General features: G+C 29.6%; 1 protein-coding gene across 1 annotated transcript in view; it reads left to right on the top strand.

Annotated features, from left to right (window-relative positions):
- Nucleotides 1-13538, top strand: part of LOC136979664 (phosphatidylserine lipase ABHD16A) — a 47745-nt gene that overhangs the window by 29714 nt on the left and 4493 nt on the right. Inside the window, exons 11-15 of the mRNA XM_067275698.1 lie at nucleotides 200-313; nucleotides 408-572; nucleotides 2345-2408; nucleotides 12539-12602; nucleotides 12703-12759. Of these exons, the coding sequence (XP_067131799.1) occupies nucleotides 200-313; nucleotides 408-572; nucleotides 2345-2408; nucleotides 12539-12602; nucleotides 12703-12759 (464 nt within the window). The remainder of the gene's footprint in view (nucleotides 1-199; nucleotides 314-407; nucleotides 573-2344; nucleotides 2409-12538; nucleotides 12603-12702; nucleotides 12760-13538) is intronic.

Below are 13538 nucleotides of genomic sequence, written 5' to 3' on the forward strand. Positions count from 1 at the left end.
TTGAATTGAAAATTAAATCAGAAAAACCATTACATACATACACGATACAGAAAATTTTGTATCTAACTTAGCTGACATCTTTAAAATACCAAATTTATATTAAATTATTGAATTTTAATTGAAAAAGAGAGCTTATTTTATGAACTTTGTATAATGCAGACTATTATATGTTATATTAAGAATTTTATAAATTTATTAGGTTATATGTTGTGAAGGAAATGCTGGATTTTATGAATATGGAATTACAGGTACACCATTAGAAGCTGGTTTTTCTGTCCTAGGATGGAATCATCCTGGATTTGCAGGCAGTACTGTAAGTTTTTAAACAGAATGATAATTTTATAATGTTTTAAAATCATAACACATTATTTACAATTTTATATTTTAATACGTCGTGATTAATTTAGGGTGTTCCTTTTCCTGAAAATGAAGCCAATGCTATTGATGTTGTAATGCAATTTTCTATTAATAAATTGGGTTTCAAACCTGAAAATATAGTTATATATGCGTGGTCTATTGGAGGTTATGCTGCAACTTGGGGAGCAATGAATTATCCAGACATAAGAGGATTAGTAAGTACATAGCATTAAAATTAAAACAAAGATTCTTAAATTTGTAAGCTTTATTTATATAAGATTTGTATTGAAATTTGTTTCAATTTGATTTCAAATAAATGTTTTAAAGTATTTAAGTTAAATGGTCGTTTTCTACAAGAAAATATTTTAAAGTGAATTATTTATTAATTTCCTTGTTACTCATGTCATGAGTACATAGACGAATGAATTACCTTAAATTCTTGGGCTATAAATCTGCTATATTTAATAATTAATACTAAATAATTTGCTACTAGAGGTAGACATTAAGTGCTTTCTTTTATCTAAATTAATGATTATAATTAAATAATTATTAAATAATTTAGTACCATCTGGAAGAAAAGAACTGGCTCACGGTAGGGCTTGAACTCGCAACCTCAGCTTGCCATGTGGTGTGCTTGCCAGTTGCGCCACCTAGACCTTGAGCAAGCCTTCCCTTCCAGATATTTCATTAATCTAGATAAGAGATGGCACCCAACATCTACCTCTAGTAGCAAATTACTTAGTATTAATTATTAAAAATAATGATTTATAGCCTGAGTATTTAAGGCAATTGTTTGGCTATGTATCTATATATTATTGGGCTTTAGATTGTTTAATATACTCATGTCATAAGTGAAAAATATTTATTTAATTGAAACATTAATATCAATCAAAACACTGTAAATATAATGATGATAGAAATGTGAGGTTAACCGAGGGTAGGAGATGGAAGATGAATCCTATCTTCTCTACCTCTTAACGGCACAAGACCTTGAGGTCCGACCTCGGTTGTCGAAAGGATGATTAGGGCTTGAGCGGTCAATGATTAGTTACGGATTTGGGATCGTAAGATCCTCGTTTACGTCAGGAACTGACACCAATCTATCAAACTTCTCGCGGATAGATACGCGTTACTTTCCGAATCGTGGGATGCCGGATGATGGCAATGGAGGAAGAAACGCACACTCTTCTAATATTAAACAAAAATACCCGTTTATTTTGAGATTGATAGGGACTACATCAATTAACATATTTGGAAGTATTTATATCCTCGAATCGAATTATTAAACCGCGTCTCGAGTGATTGGAGAGAGAGAGTTTACAAAACATCGCGAGTAGGATAAATACCTTAGTGATCCTGAGATTGCACAAAGTCCGAGGAACGAGAGTTCGCTTGAAAATAAGAGTCAATGGACTGTAGATAGATGGGATGGACGGCTTCAACGGCGGGAGACGATAATCCACAGCACACACACACTTGACAGTTGTCGAAACTTTTTCTCTCTCTGCGTCATCGTTCGTTTTCCTTTTATTTCGGGATCTTGGGTTCGAGATTTTGTGAATACGTCAAGGGTGGAAGTCCTTTTTGACCAATGGTGAATTACATGATATAATTATTTTTCAACAGTTAACTCATCTTCTACAAGGAAGTATTACCGTGGGAACGAAAGCTTATGACAAATTTTTACAAGAAAATTTGTTGGGTGTTTTTTCGTTTTTTTGTTTCTGTTTGATTTAACCCTAACTTTCGAAATTCGGTTGGCAAATAAAATAAAAAATTTAAATCGAATCTCGTTATTCTTATATTCGGGTCTTCACAAAATGTAATATTAAATTTTATCCAAAATATAATGGAGCTCTGTTTTAGCTTAAATTGCTTTTGATAAAAACTAAAATAAGAGTTTCTTGAATGATTATTTATTCATAGAAGATAAATTTTGAAAGATTTAAATTACTGTAACTAATAACAATAATTATTTTAATTTTAGATTTTGGATGCTACTTTTGATGATTTATTACCTCTAGCTATTTCAAGAATGCCTCCTAGTTGGAGTAAGTTAATTATTTTAACCTCAATGTAAATAAACTTGTTAAGATATATTGTTAAGCTTATTAGATGATCTGTTAAATCATTTAATTAATATAATCAAATACTAAATAATAACAAGAATAAATAAAATATTTCTTGATATTATTCAATATTAATAGTTTGATTAAGAATGGCTTTTTAATTTATTATTAACTTTTCGAATGACACCAATAGTAAATTCTGTGGTATTTGAACATCGTGATAGAAATCAAACAAAGTGTTTATAGATTATATATTTTTTACAGATTTAAAATTCATGAAATATATTTTGGAGTTGCTCTCTTAATTTTAAAACTTTCAACAAAAAATATGAATGAATTTGGCATAATTATACATATGTTTGATGTAAATTAATATAGTACTCTTTCTATTTTTTTTTTTTTTTTAAATTAACTGTTAAAAAATAAAGAAAACGAAAAGCATTAAATATTTTAAATGCTTTTATAAAACATTTTCTACTTTAATCTTCAGATTCATAATAAATAAATCTTATTTAACATTCTAAATATTGATAATTTGATTAAAATAGAAAACAAAAATGGTAACCTGTTTTATTTTTTATGAAGTAGTAAAAAATGAAAAAAAAAATGTTTTAATTTATGTATTTTTGAAAATTCTATGATAAATTTATCTTCTTTAAATGAGGAAGAAAGTAAATAATACAAGTATTTTTAATAAATGTAACAAAGTCTTAACAATAAAGTTTTCATTGTTTAATAAGTGATCTATCTTACGGAAATAATGATGATGATAAAGATAACAATATTACATTTATAAATGAAATATCAGTTTAAAATTGTTTTTCATACTAATTCTAAATATAAAAAATCTTAAAAAATAATATTAAAAAAATCCAGAATATAAAATGTTTTACATATATATATATAGTATTTCACAGGAAATTAAATTATCAAATTGCATAAAATAATGAATTGATTAAAAATTATCATTATTAAACCTTTAACATAATTATAATTGATTGCAGAATTTAAAATAATATATATATATAAGTATAGAAAATTTTCATTTATAGTTACATTTCTATATCTTTTATTTTGCTTTAAGACATTCGTGTTAGTCCTAGTCTGTAATCAATTATAATTGTTTGTTTAGGCTAGCAGTAAAATATTAATATTTACTCTTTGGCAAAATTTTATTAGTAGTTACAAAATGGGCAAGGCATTTGCATATTACTAATTTTTTTTTATCAATTATGATAGAATGATTATATTGCAGTAATAACATATTTTAGTTTACCTTATGATATATACCAAGATATCAATCTATTACAAGAAATGTAGGTTCAAGTGTAATTCTAATTTGTTTTTTATGGTTATTACAGGTCATGAAATCATTCCCAATTCTTAATTGGTACTAGTTATATCTTTAGTAAGCAAAGTTAAGATCAACTGTTGATATATATAGTTTATAATGTGCCACTGCCATACAATAATAAATCAAATAAAATTAAAATACACATCAATTAAAAATAATAACTTATATATCAATAGATGTAGATTTGAAAAAGTATAATTTCCACCTTTACACTTATTGATATATTAAGATTGAATTTGTACTTTTATGACTTAATCACACTGATGATAATTTAACTTTTTATCTTTTATCAGATAAGAATTTGAAAGAATATAAAGTTATTTATATTCTTTCACATTCTTATCTGATATTTAATGAAAATATATCAATTTATCTAAGTTTAAATGTTTATTTTATTATAAAGTAAAGTATGTTTGTAATTAGCAAGCATTTGCTATTATAAAAAGTATTGTTTAAACTGCATATAAAAATGTTATTTTTAAAAAAATTATAACACAAAAGTTTTATTTAATTATTAATTTGATATATCATAAAGAAAGAAATGTAGATGAAAAATATACAATTATAAACCTCTAAAAACTGGATTGTTTGATTAAAACCAAATGATTACTGAACTACATTGTGCTATATTAATGCTACTATTAATTAATAAATGAATGTTAAGTAATTTGGTTAATTAAGTAAAAAGTTAATTTATATTATTAAATTTATCAAGAGATGGTGCCTAATGCCTACCCTAGGCCAAATTACTTAACATTTAATTATTAATGCAGTGAAATGTATAACGAACTCCAGATTAATGGAATTTTTGGTATAATGATTATATCTTGAATCCCCTACCAATTTCCTATTCTAATCAATGCAAAAGTGCTTCAGTTTAACACATACTATTATAAAAAAAAATTCAATTTAACATAATAAAAATTCTGTCTGTTATGAAAGAATAGTTTCATGATAAGAAAATCTACAATCATCCATTATTAGTAAATGATGAATATTATGTCAAGCAGTCTGGCAACATTAATTTTAATCCTTAGTTATGGTTTCATTTTGATGTTATTACTGTACAGTTTTTCTTTTTGAGTTTACGAGAAAAATGGAGAAAAACAAAAAACGAAAGCAGTTTTCTTTGAAAGAAGAAAATAAATATCAGATAACTTGTAAAAAGGAATTGAACAAAAAAGGTGTACTTGACAGTCTACTGGAATGCTGTGTGGATTTTATTGAAAAACTCTGATTAAAGAAACAACACACAAAAATTAGATTTTTCTTTTACCAGAAAATAGCAGCTTCAAGCAGAAATAACAAAGGGGCAGGATTCCAACTAATTGGTACCACTATATCATCATTTTAGCTGTTTGCTTGTGATATTTTTTTTTGATAATTTTATATTAAACATTAATTTTTATTCAAATTTAATATAACTTGCATTCTGAAAATGTGAATAAGTGTGTCAGTGTGTGTGTGTGTGTATTCAGGAATTTCCTAATAATATGACATGTATTCAATATAGTGGCCTTCTGTAGTGTGATGTATGTGTTTCTATTCAATTGTAATGTTCCCAGGCTTTTGTGTAGTGTGTGTGGCATGACATTTGTAGAAGAGAGAACAACAGATACAATAAGCACCCTATCCAGATGCCTTATTTCCTGGGGGAGTTCTGTGTACTTGCTGATTTTTTCAGTGCATGTGTTTTTGTACAGTACATTGTGAGTGTTTGGAATGGATATGTCTATAATGTATGTGATTTTATTGTGTTTGTCAATGAGTGTGATGTCTGATCTGTTGTAAATTGTTTTATCTGTGATTATGGCTCTGTCATAGTACATTTTGTACATGTTGTTTTCCAATACTGTGTGTGGGATGTATTTGTAGGATGGTTTGTGGATGTCTAATAATTTGTGTTTCTTTGTAAGCGCTTGGTGTATTATATTTGCTACTTGATTATGTCCATGTAAATAATCTCTGTTCCAAGAGTTTGCAACCAGAAGTGACATGTTGCATAGTTTTGGCATAATGTGACATTTTATGCATGTATCATTTGTGTGTTGTATCTTTGAGTATGTGTTTTCTGTGGTTTTTACTTATTTATGCCTGATCCTGTATTGCAATCATGAATCCTTCTGTCTCCTGAAAGAGGTCAACGTGCTAACCCCCATGCTAACCTGCTTTTTGATGCAGTTTTGTCAACAAAATCCTGGGCCAGGTCATAGAGATGCCTGCCACAGAGTGACTTTTGAGCCCATGATGTCTATGCTTTTTATATGTTGTATCATGTCCATACGATGTGAGTGTAAGTTTAATGGTGTGTTATTTGAGTTTGCTGGAGTTACTGCTTTATGTAACTGTGATGTTTCTTGTCTTTTGTAGAAAAACTCATGCAGTATCTGTATTTGTCTGTAGTGAAGGTTTACTATGTTGATCAGGCTACATCCACCATTTTTACATGGAAGGGTTAATCTTTCTATGGCAGCTTTAGGATGATGATGTTTATACTTAGTAAGTGTTCTTGTTTTCTTTTGGAGTTGCTCAAGATCTGTTTGAGTCCAGTGTATAACTCCAAAAGAATATGTGAGTACTGGGATGACATATGTGTTATTGCTTTAACTGTGTGTTTTGCATTTAACTGTGTTCTAAGAATAGCATTTAACCTACTTCAGTATTCTTTAATTAATCTTTGCTTTATTTGTTTATGTTCTGTTAGTTTGGCCTGTTGAAATCCTAAATACTTGTAGAACTCACCCTCTTTCATAGATTCAATAACATCTCCATTTCCAAGTGCAAAATCTCCTTTCTTCAGGACTCCTTTTTCTATGTTATGCATTTGTCTAGGCCAGTGATTCCCAAACTTTTTCGATCCACCGCCCCCGTTGTTCCATAAAGTTATACCCAACGCCCCTAATCCATTTTCTCTTGAGTGAGAAAGGATTGGAAATATTCTTAGGAAAACTTTTCTATGAACCTCACACTTTGTGTCCTTACCATACACTGTTCTCAACATCTGGAAACCATTAAACGCAATGTTTCCTCTTATCAGTTTAACAGAGGAAAGGGAACGGCTGTCAGTAACCCCAACTATTGCCTTTGGTCACCGTTTAGTACCCTGCCTCCAGCGTCCCCCTAGATTTACTCACTGCCCACAAGGAGCGTTATCGCCCACTTTGAGAAACGCTGGTCTAGGCCAAACTCCATTTGTATGTTCTTAGAGTATGAATGTGTGATTTGTAGGAGTCGATGAAGTTGTTTTTGTGTGGATGCATAAAGTTTTATGTCATCCGTTACATGAGACATGACAGTGTAAACTGTGTTGTTTTTTCATGTCTGATGATATTGTAACCATGTTGCATGTTGTTTAACATGTTAGATAATAGGTTCAGGGCTAAACAGAACCAGAGAGGACTCAAAGAATCTCCTTGAAAAATTCCTCGCCTAATGAATATTTGATTTGTTTGTATGGAGGTGTTATGAACCCTGAGATGTAGTGTTGTTCTCTAGTGCTGCATAGTGTTTTGGAAGAATGCAATGAGCGATGGATGTATTCTGTAGATATGTAGAATATGTAGCAGCCAACTGTGTGAAATGCTGTTGAATGCTTTTCTGTAGTCTAAATATGCCTTGTGTATGTTTCTGTATTTTTTGTTTGCTTGCCATAGAATGACTGAAACTATGAGTAACTATTCTTTGCATCCTGTGATTTCTAAGTCAACCTTTTTTGTTGTTCCATAAGAATGTTGTGTTCTTCAACATGTATATTTTGTTTGCAATACAGGTGTAAGGAACTGAGTCCGAGCGTTATTTTTATTTTATTATTATTTTTCCGTTTTATTATCTTTTGTTTGGGGTTTATGTTTATTTAGGACGAAGGTTCCCCACCACTCTCTTGTTAGTAATGAAAAATGAAGATAAAAGAATTCACGGAAAAAATAAGCGTCGTAGGAAAATCTTGCGCACTTGCGCTGCCCGGCGGAAGTAAATGATCCGCAGAAAAAAAAATGGAGGGGGAAGTCCCCACATTCACTAGTAAAGAAATACTTGATAAACCGTCTTAACATCCCAGAAAACTATGATAAATACTTTGTAAACGGTTTATAAGCTTTGTCGGAAACTTAAAGCTGCCAGAAAAGAAAATTAATGTTAGCAACTAAGTATGTAAATAAGGGGAGTAACTCAGCTCAAGTGTGACATCACCTCACAGTATAAAACCCGTACGTTAACCGAAGGAGAGAGAGGTGATTTCCAAATCGAGGTGACTTTGAGAGCGAGGTGAATTCGAAAGCGAAGTATTTTCTGATAGAAGTCCAGATTGATAATTGGACAATTCAAGGTGTTAAAGAGAAGTTCGATTGACGATTTGACGATATCGAAAGGATTGAGGAAATAGGTTCTTCGTATAGTGAGGTGACGGATAGACGTTTAATTAGTAAGAGATTTTGTTCATAGTTTCTAAGTATTTGATTTGTCGAATTTTCAAAGGGGAATTAATATTAAGTTAAGCTAAGTAGCTGAGTTTATTGTCGGGTTGACTTGTTGATTTTCGTTAATAAATTTTGTTTGGATTATTGACATTTGTACGTAGTACATTCTAGTTACTAATTAAATATATTTGAACTTTTTGATCTGACTTGATATTTATCGTTATTATTACTAATTTTTCGGTGCACGCTTAAAAGCCCAGGCCTGGCAAACTAATCTCGAATCCGCGTAAAGTACCCGTTAGGTTAACGGAAGTTTTACCGATCGCAATTAGTGTCGGTTTCCTAAGATACTAAAAATAGTACTTTACACAGGATGTTAATAATTTGTAGTGTTGGAAGATAATAATAATTGTTGTTATTATTATTATTATGTTGGGTTTAGTGGGTTATGCTTGGTTGACACAGGTGGCTGTGTACTATTCCAGACCAGAGACAAGGCATAGCAACCAAAACAAAACTAAAATTCAGTGTCAGTATTCAGAAATTTCCTAACAATATAGCATGTATTCAATATAGTGGCCTTCTGTAGTGTGATGTATGTATTTCTATTCAATTGTAATGTTCCCAGGCTTTTGTGTAGTGTGTGTTGTATCACACCTGTAGAGGAGAGAACAACAGGTACAATAAGCACCCTATCCATCCTCCACAGATGCCTTATTTCCTGGGCGAGTTCTGTGTACTTGCTAATTTTTTCGGTGAATGCATTTTGTACATTCACTATAATGTATGTGATTATTGTTTGTCAATGAGTGTGATGTTTGGTCTGTTGTGGTAAATTGCTTTGTCTGTGATTATGGCTCTGTCATAGTACATTTTGTGTGTTGTTTTCCAATACTGTCTGTGGAATGTATTTGTAGTATGGTTTGTGGATGTCTAATAATTTGTGTTTGTTTGCAAGCTCTTGCTGTATTATATTTGCTACTTGATTATGTCTGTGCCAAGAGCTTGCAACCAGAAGTGATATGTTCTATAGTTTCTGGAATGACGCGAGATTTTCTGCATGTGTCATTTGTGAGTGTTGTATCTTTGAGTATGTGTTTTCTGTAGTTTTTAGTATTTATGACCTGATCCTGTATGGTAATCATGAATCCTTCCATCTCCCCAAAGAGGCATCCCCAAGCTAACCAGCTGTTTGACGCAGTTTTGTCAACTTATTATTATTATTGGGTTATACTCGGTTGACACCAGTGGCTGTGTACTATGTGGTACCAGTGGCCTGGACCAGAGTCAAGGAATAGCATCCAAAACGAAAATTAAAAAGTGTATCAGTGTGTGTGTCTATATTCAGGAATTTCCTCATTATTATTATTATTATTATTATTATTAATAAATTTTTTTTTTACATTTTTGCATTTTTGACTGTATTTCAATATAACGAAAATATTTCAATGTCTCTTCAATTTCATTATACTGACATTTCACTGTAATATCATTAATATATCCCAATCTAATTTGGCAATTGTTTGGCTTTTATATATAACTATCAGGCTTACAGATGTTTATATTTGAAAGTGAGTTTTTACTTTTATAACAAGATTGATTAAAATCCTGGTAAGTAAAAGTGAACAAATTATTTATTGCTATAATTAAAGTTGTCAGTGTTCAATAATGCATTATATGAGCCATGACATTTAAACGTTAATTTTATTTAAATCACCAAAAAAAAAAATTTATATATTCGTGATGTATGAAATTATAGTTTCTCACGAATTAGTTAAAAATATAGAATTCTTTTTTTTTTAATTGCATTTATGCTAAGTTTTGTTTGTTTTCATATTTTATAACAGATTTTCAGTGTTAAATTTCAAATAAATAAATATTATGACTTATTTTAAAACCCATTGCTAATTTATTGATGTATCAGAATACCCTCTAATATTTACCAAATGTTATAATTCTAAAATGTTTAATATTTTTTTTAAGATTTTAAAGTGTTTTTGACTAAAGCAATGAAGAAATGTATTTTCTTTAAAAAATTGCTGTCATTGTTTACAAAATTAATTTGTACTTGACTGCCCTTGTTCTCATTTTAATTGTTAGGAGTAACATAAGATTGTTTGAGAGAACAAATCACACAATGAAGATAGATATACAGGCTTTTTAATTCTGGAAGATATGCATTTTGGGCAATATGTCCCTCATCAGTCCTCTTTGTTTTACATCAGGCTGGCTAGATGGCTGGATCTATCTTCATTGTGTGTTACTGAGTAATTAGTACAAATTATTTAATTTTTATTGTAAAATCATTTTAAGTAAAATTTCCATTCCATTTTGATGAGTATAAGAATGGTTTGTTGCTCATTATTTTTCAATATAACTGTTCCAGATTTGTTTTTGTGATGAAAAAATAATAAAATTTTATATTCAAATATATATATGTAAATCATATACAGTAGAGCGTCGTTTATTCGAATCAATTGGGGACTGGGGTTGTTCGGACAACTTATTTTTCGGATAACCAATTATGTACGAAAAAATATACAGTGGTACCTCGGTATACGTCTGCTTTAGAATATGTCCAATTTGGAATACGTCCTGTTTGGACGAAACAAATTTTGCTCGGTATACAACTTTTGTTCGGTGTACGACTTGATTATATGCGCCATCTATGATTTTAATTTGTAAGTAAAATTTTATTGTTTTTATTAATCATGAATTGCAAAAAGGCAAATGAAAAGCAACAGATAACTTTAAAAAAATGACTAGAATCACAGTGGAACTGAAAAAAGAGATTGTTGAGAAATATGAAGGTGGCATGCGTGTTCGACGATATCGACAATCGTGAAAAATAAATACATTATTAAATCTGCTAACATTGCGAAAGGGGTTAAATCAATTTCTAAACAGAGATCGAAGACATTAGATCGTGTTGAGAAATTGCTTTTTGGAGAGCTTGATTTGATTTTGCTTTAATGATTTAAATAATATAATACAATATACTGTAATAACTTTAAAAATCTATAATAAAATTTATTTTTTTATTAATGTGCTCAAACAGTGTTTAAATTATTTTACAACCCCATTAATATACCATAACAAGACAGGATTTTTTTTACATGAGAACTGATTAATCATTTTTACATTACTTCTTATGGGAAAGGTCGGTTTGGTATACGTCCAATTCGATATAAGTCCAAACATCAGGAACTGATTAAGGTCGTATACCGAGGTTCCACTGTATTAACATATCCCATGTTGAAATTTTTTTCCGTCGCGTGTCGCTTCGTGTTGAATTTTTGTCAATTTTAAGCCTAACAAAAATTTTTATAATAATAATCGTGGCTATTGTATCGTTAAAAATTATTTTTTATTTTGTACAAACAAAATAAATATATTGAAAAATATGAAAACAAAAAAGTTATACTTTAGGAGTTAATCTAGTATCAAAAACGTTTGATTCAGCACGACACAGTCCGACCGGAAAGCTTTCAGTTAACCGACATTTCAGTCGATCGGCTTTCGGATAAACAACGCTCTACTGTACATATAATATATATTGATTATAAATAGGGTTGCCAGATTTCCGAAATGAAATGCTTTCTGATCTTCCCACTAATCTCCTCCCTAGTGATATATAATTTTGCTCTATAATCAAGTACATAATTTAAAATTTGTCATAATATTCATTTATTCACAGATTTTTGAAAATAAAAACTCATAAAAACCTTCATTAATGTGATAACTCTCACATATATTTTAATATTTTCAAATTAACAATGTTATCATTCTACACACAAACAAATCTTATAAATATAATGATAAAATTATACATTAAAACCTATAATTAATAATAATAATATACTTGAAGGCATTTTTGATTTTATGAAGTTCTTTTAAATTTCAAATGTTTTTAAAATACATATAAAAAAATTCATAGTTTTTCATTAAAAAAAAATAGAGGAGAAATATTCTGTTAAATCAAAATATTCATGAAGTAAAATTTGTTTTTTGCTGTAATAAATTAAGTAAGATAAATACAAATATATTTTTTTAAGTTCTTAAATTGATATTAAATGTGATTAAATTTGAAAATTAATTTAGTATAAATATAGGAATTAAAAATGTAATATAAAATTAAAGAAAAATAATCTTATACAAATTAATTGAAAGATTTCAAAAATAATTCCTATTACCTAATTTATTATTAAACTTTATTTAAATAAATTTTAAGATAAAAATCATTAATTTTGCTAAAACTATTAGTAGATAATGTAATGATTTATTTATTGATTAATTATTTTACAAATTAAATTAAATGTAAAAATAAAACTTATATTCTGTAGAACCATTAGTTGTAAGAACAATAAGAGATCACATGAATCTCAACAATGGAGAACAGTTGTGCAAGTATGTAAGAAAAACTGTGGTGTCATTTAATATACATGTATAAGTTTTATATTGTGTATGTGCAAGTATTAAGCAAAACATTTAATATTTTTTATTTTAGGTATCCAGGTCCTGTTCTCTTAGTAAGAAGATCTCAAGATGAAATGATTTCTACTAAGTAAGTTACTAGAATTTGTTTTCAAATAATTGTGAAAATTCAAACTTTAAATATATCTCTTTTAAACAAATTATTGTTTCTTTTATTTTTAAATTTCAAAAAACTGTTTTAAATTAAATATTAAGTTTGTATGTATGTGTGTGTATATATATATATATATTGCAGATGTTTACTGCATTCAGAATTTTCATGGCAATTGTTTGGAGATCTTTGAATGTTAGGCATGTCTATACAATACTGTCAAACACATTATGCACAGCTGATGGAATTTGAGGAAGGCTGCATCGTTGGAAAGCAAGATGGCCATTTTATTGAATTTACTATTATCCTGACTTGAGTGTGAGGAGGTATTGAGAGTAATGAATATATGAGAGCAGCACATATACACAGTGGGCAGGTTCTGGACACCCCAGACAGTCTATCAGTGTAGGTGATTGTGAGAAAAGCACAAACAGCTGCAATAGCATTTTTATGTACTATTCAGAGACAAGCTAAAGCCTCACTACAGAAACAAGTCTTCTCTTGTATCATTGGCAGGTGACTAGCAGAACAAATTTGCATACATAGCAACTACTAAACATCCTGCTGTTAGGATCCCAATATCATCAGTTTCATTTACAGTGGGCTAGACAGAGACGTATGGACTGCTGCAGATTGGCAGCATATCAGTTTTAGTAACAAATTTTGATTCTGTTTGGGAATGGACAACCACTGGTGAACACTTCAATTTCCTCTTGAGCAACACACTGTCACACAGATAGTATACTGGTTGAATAGCC

Source organism: Centruroides vittatus, unplaced genomic scaffold (assembly GCF_030686945.1).
Source record: "Centruroides vittatus isolate TY-2023 unplaced genomic scaffold, ASM3068694v2 contig_630, whole genome shotgun sequence".
Classification (NCBI taxonomy): Eukaryota; Metazoa; Arthropoda; class Arachnida; order Scorpiones; family Buthidae; genus Centruroides; species Centruroides vittatus.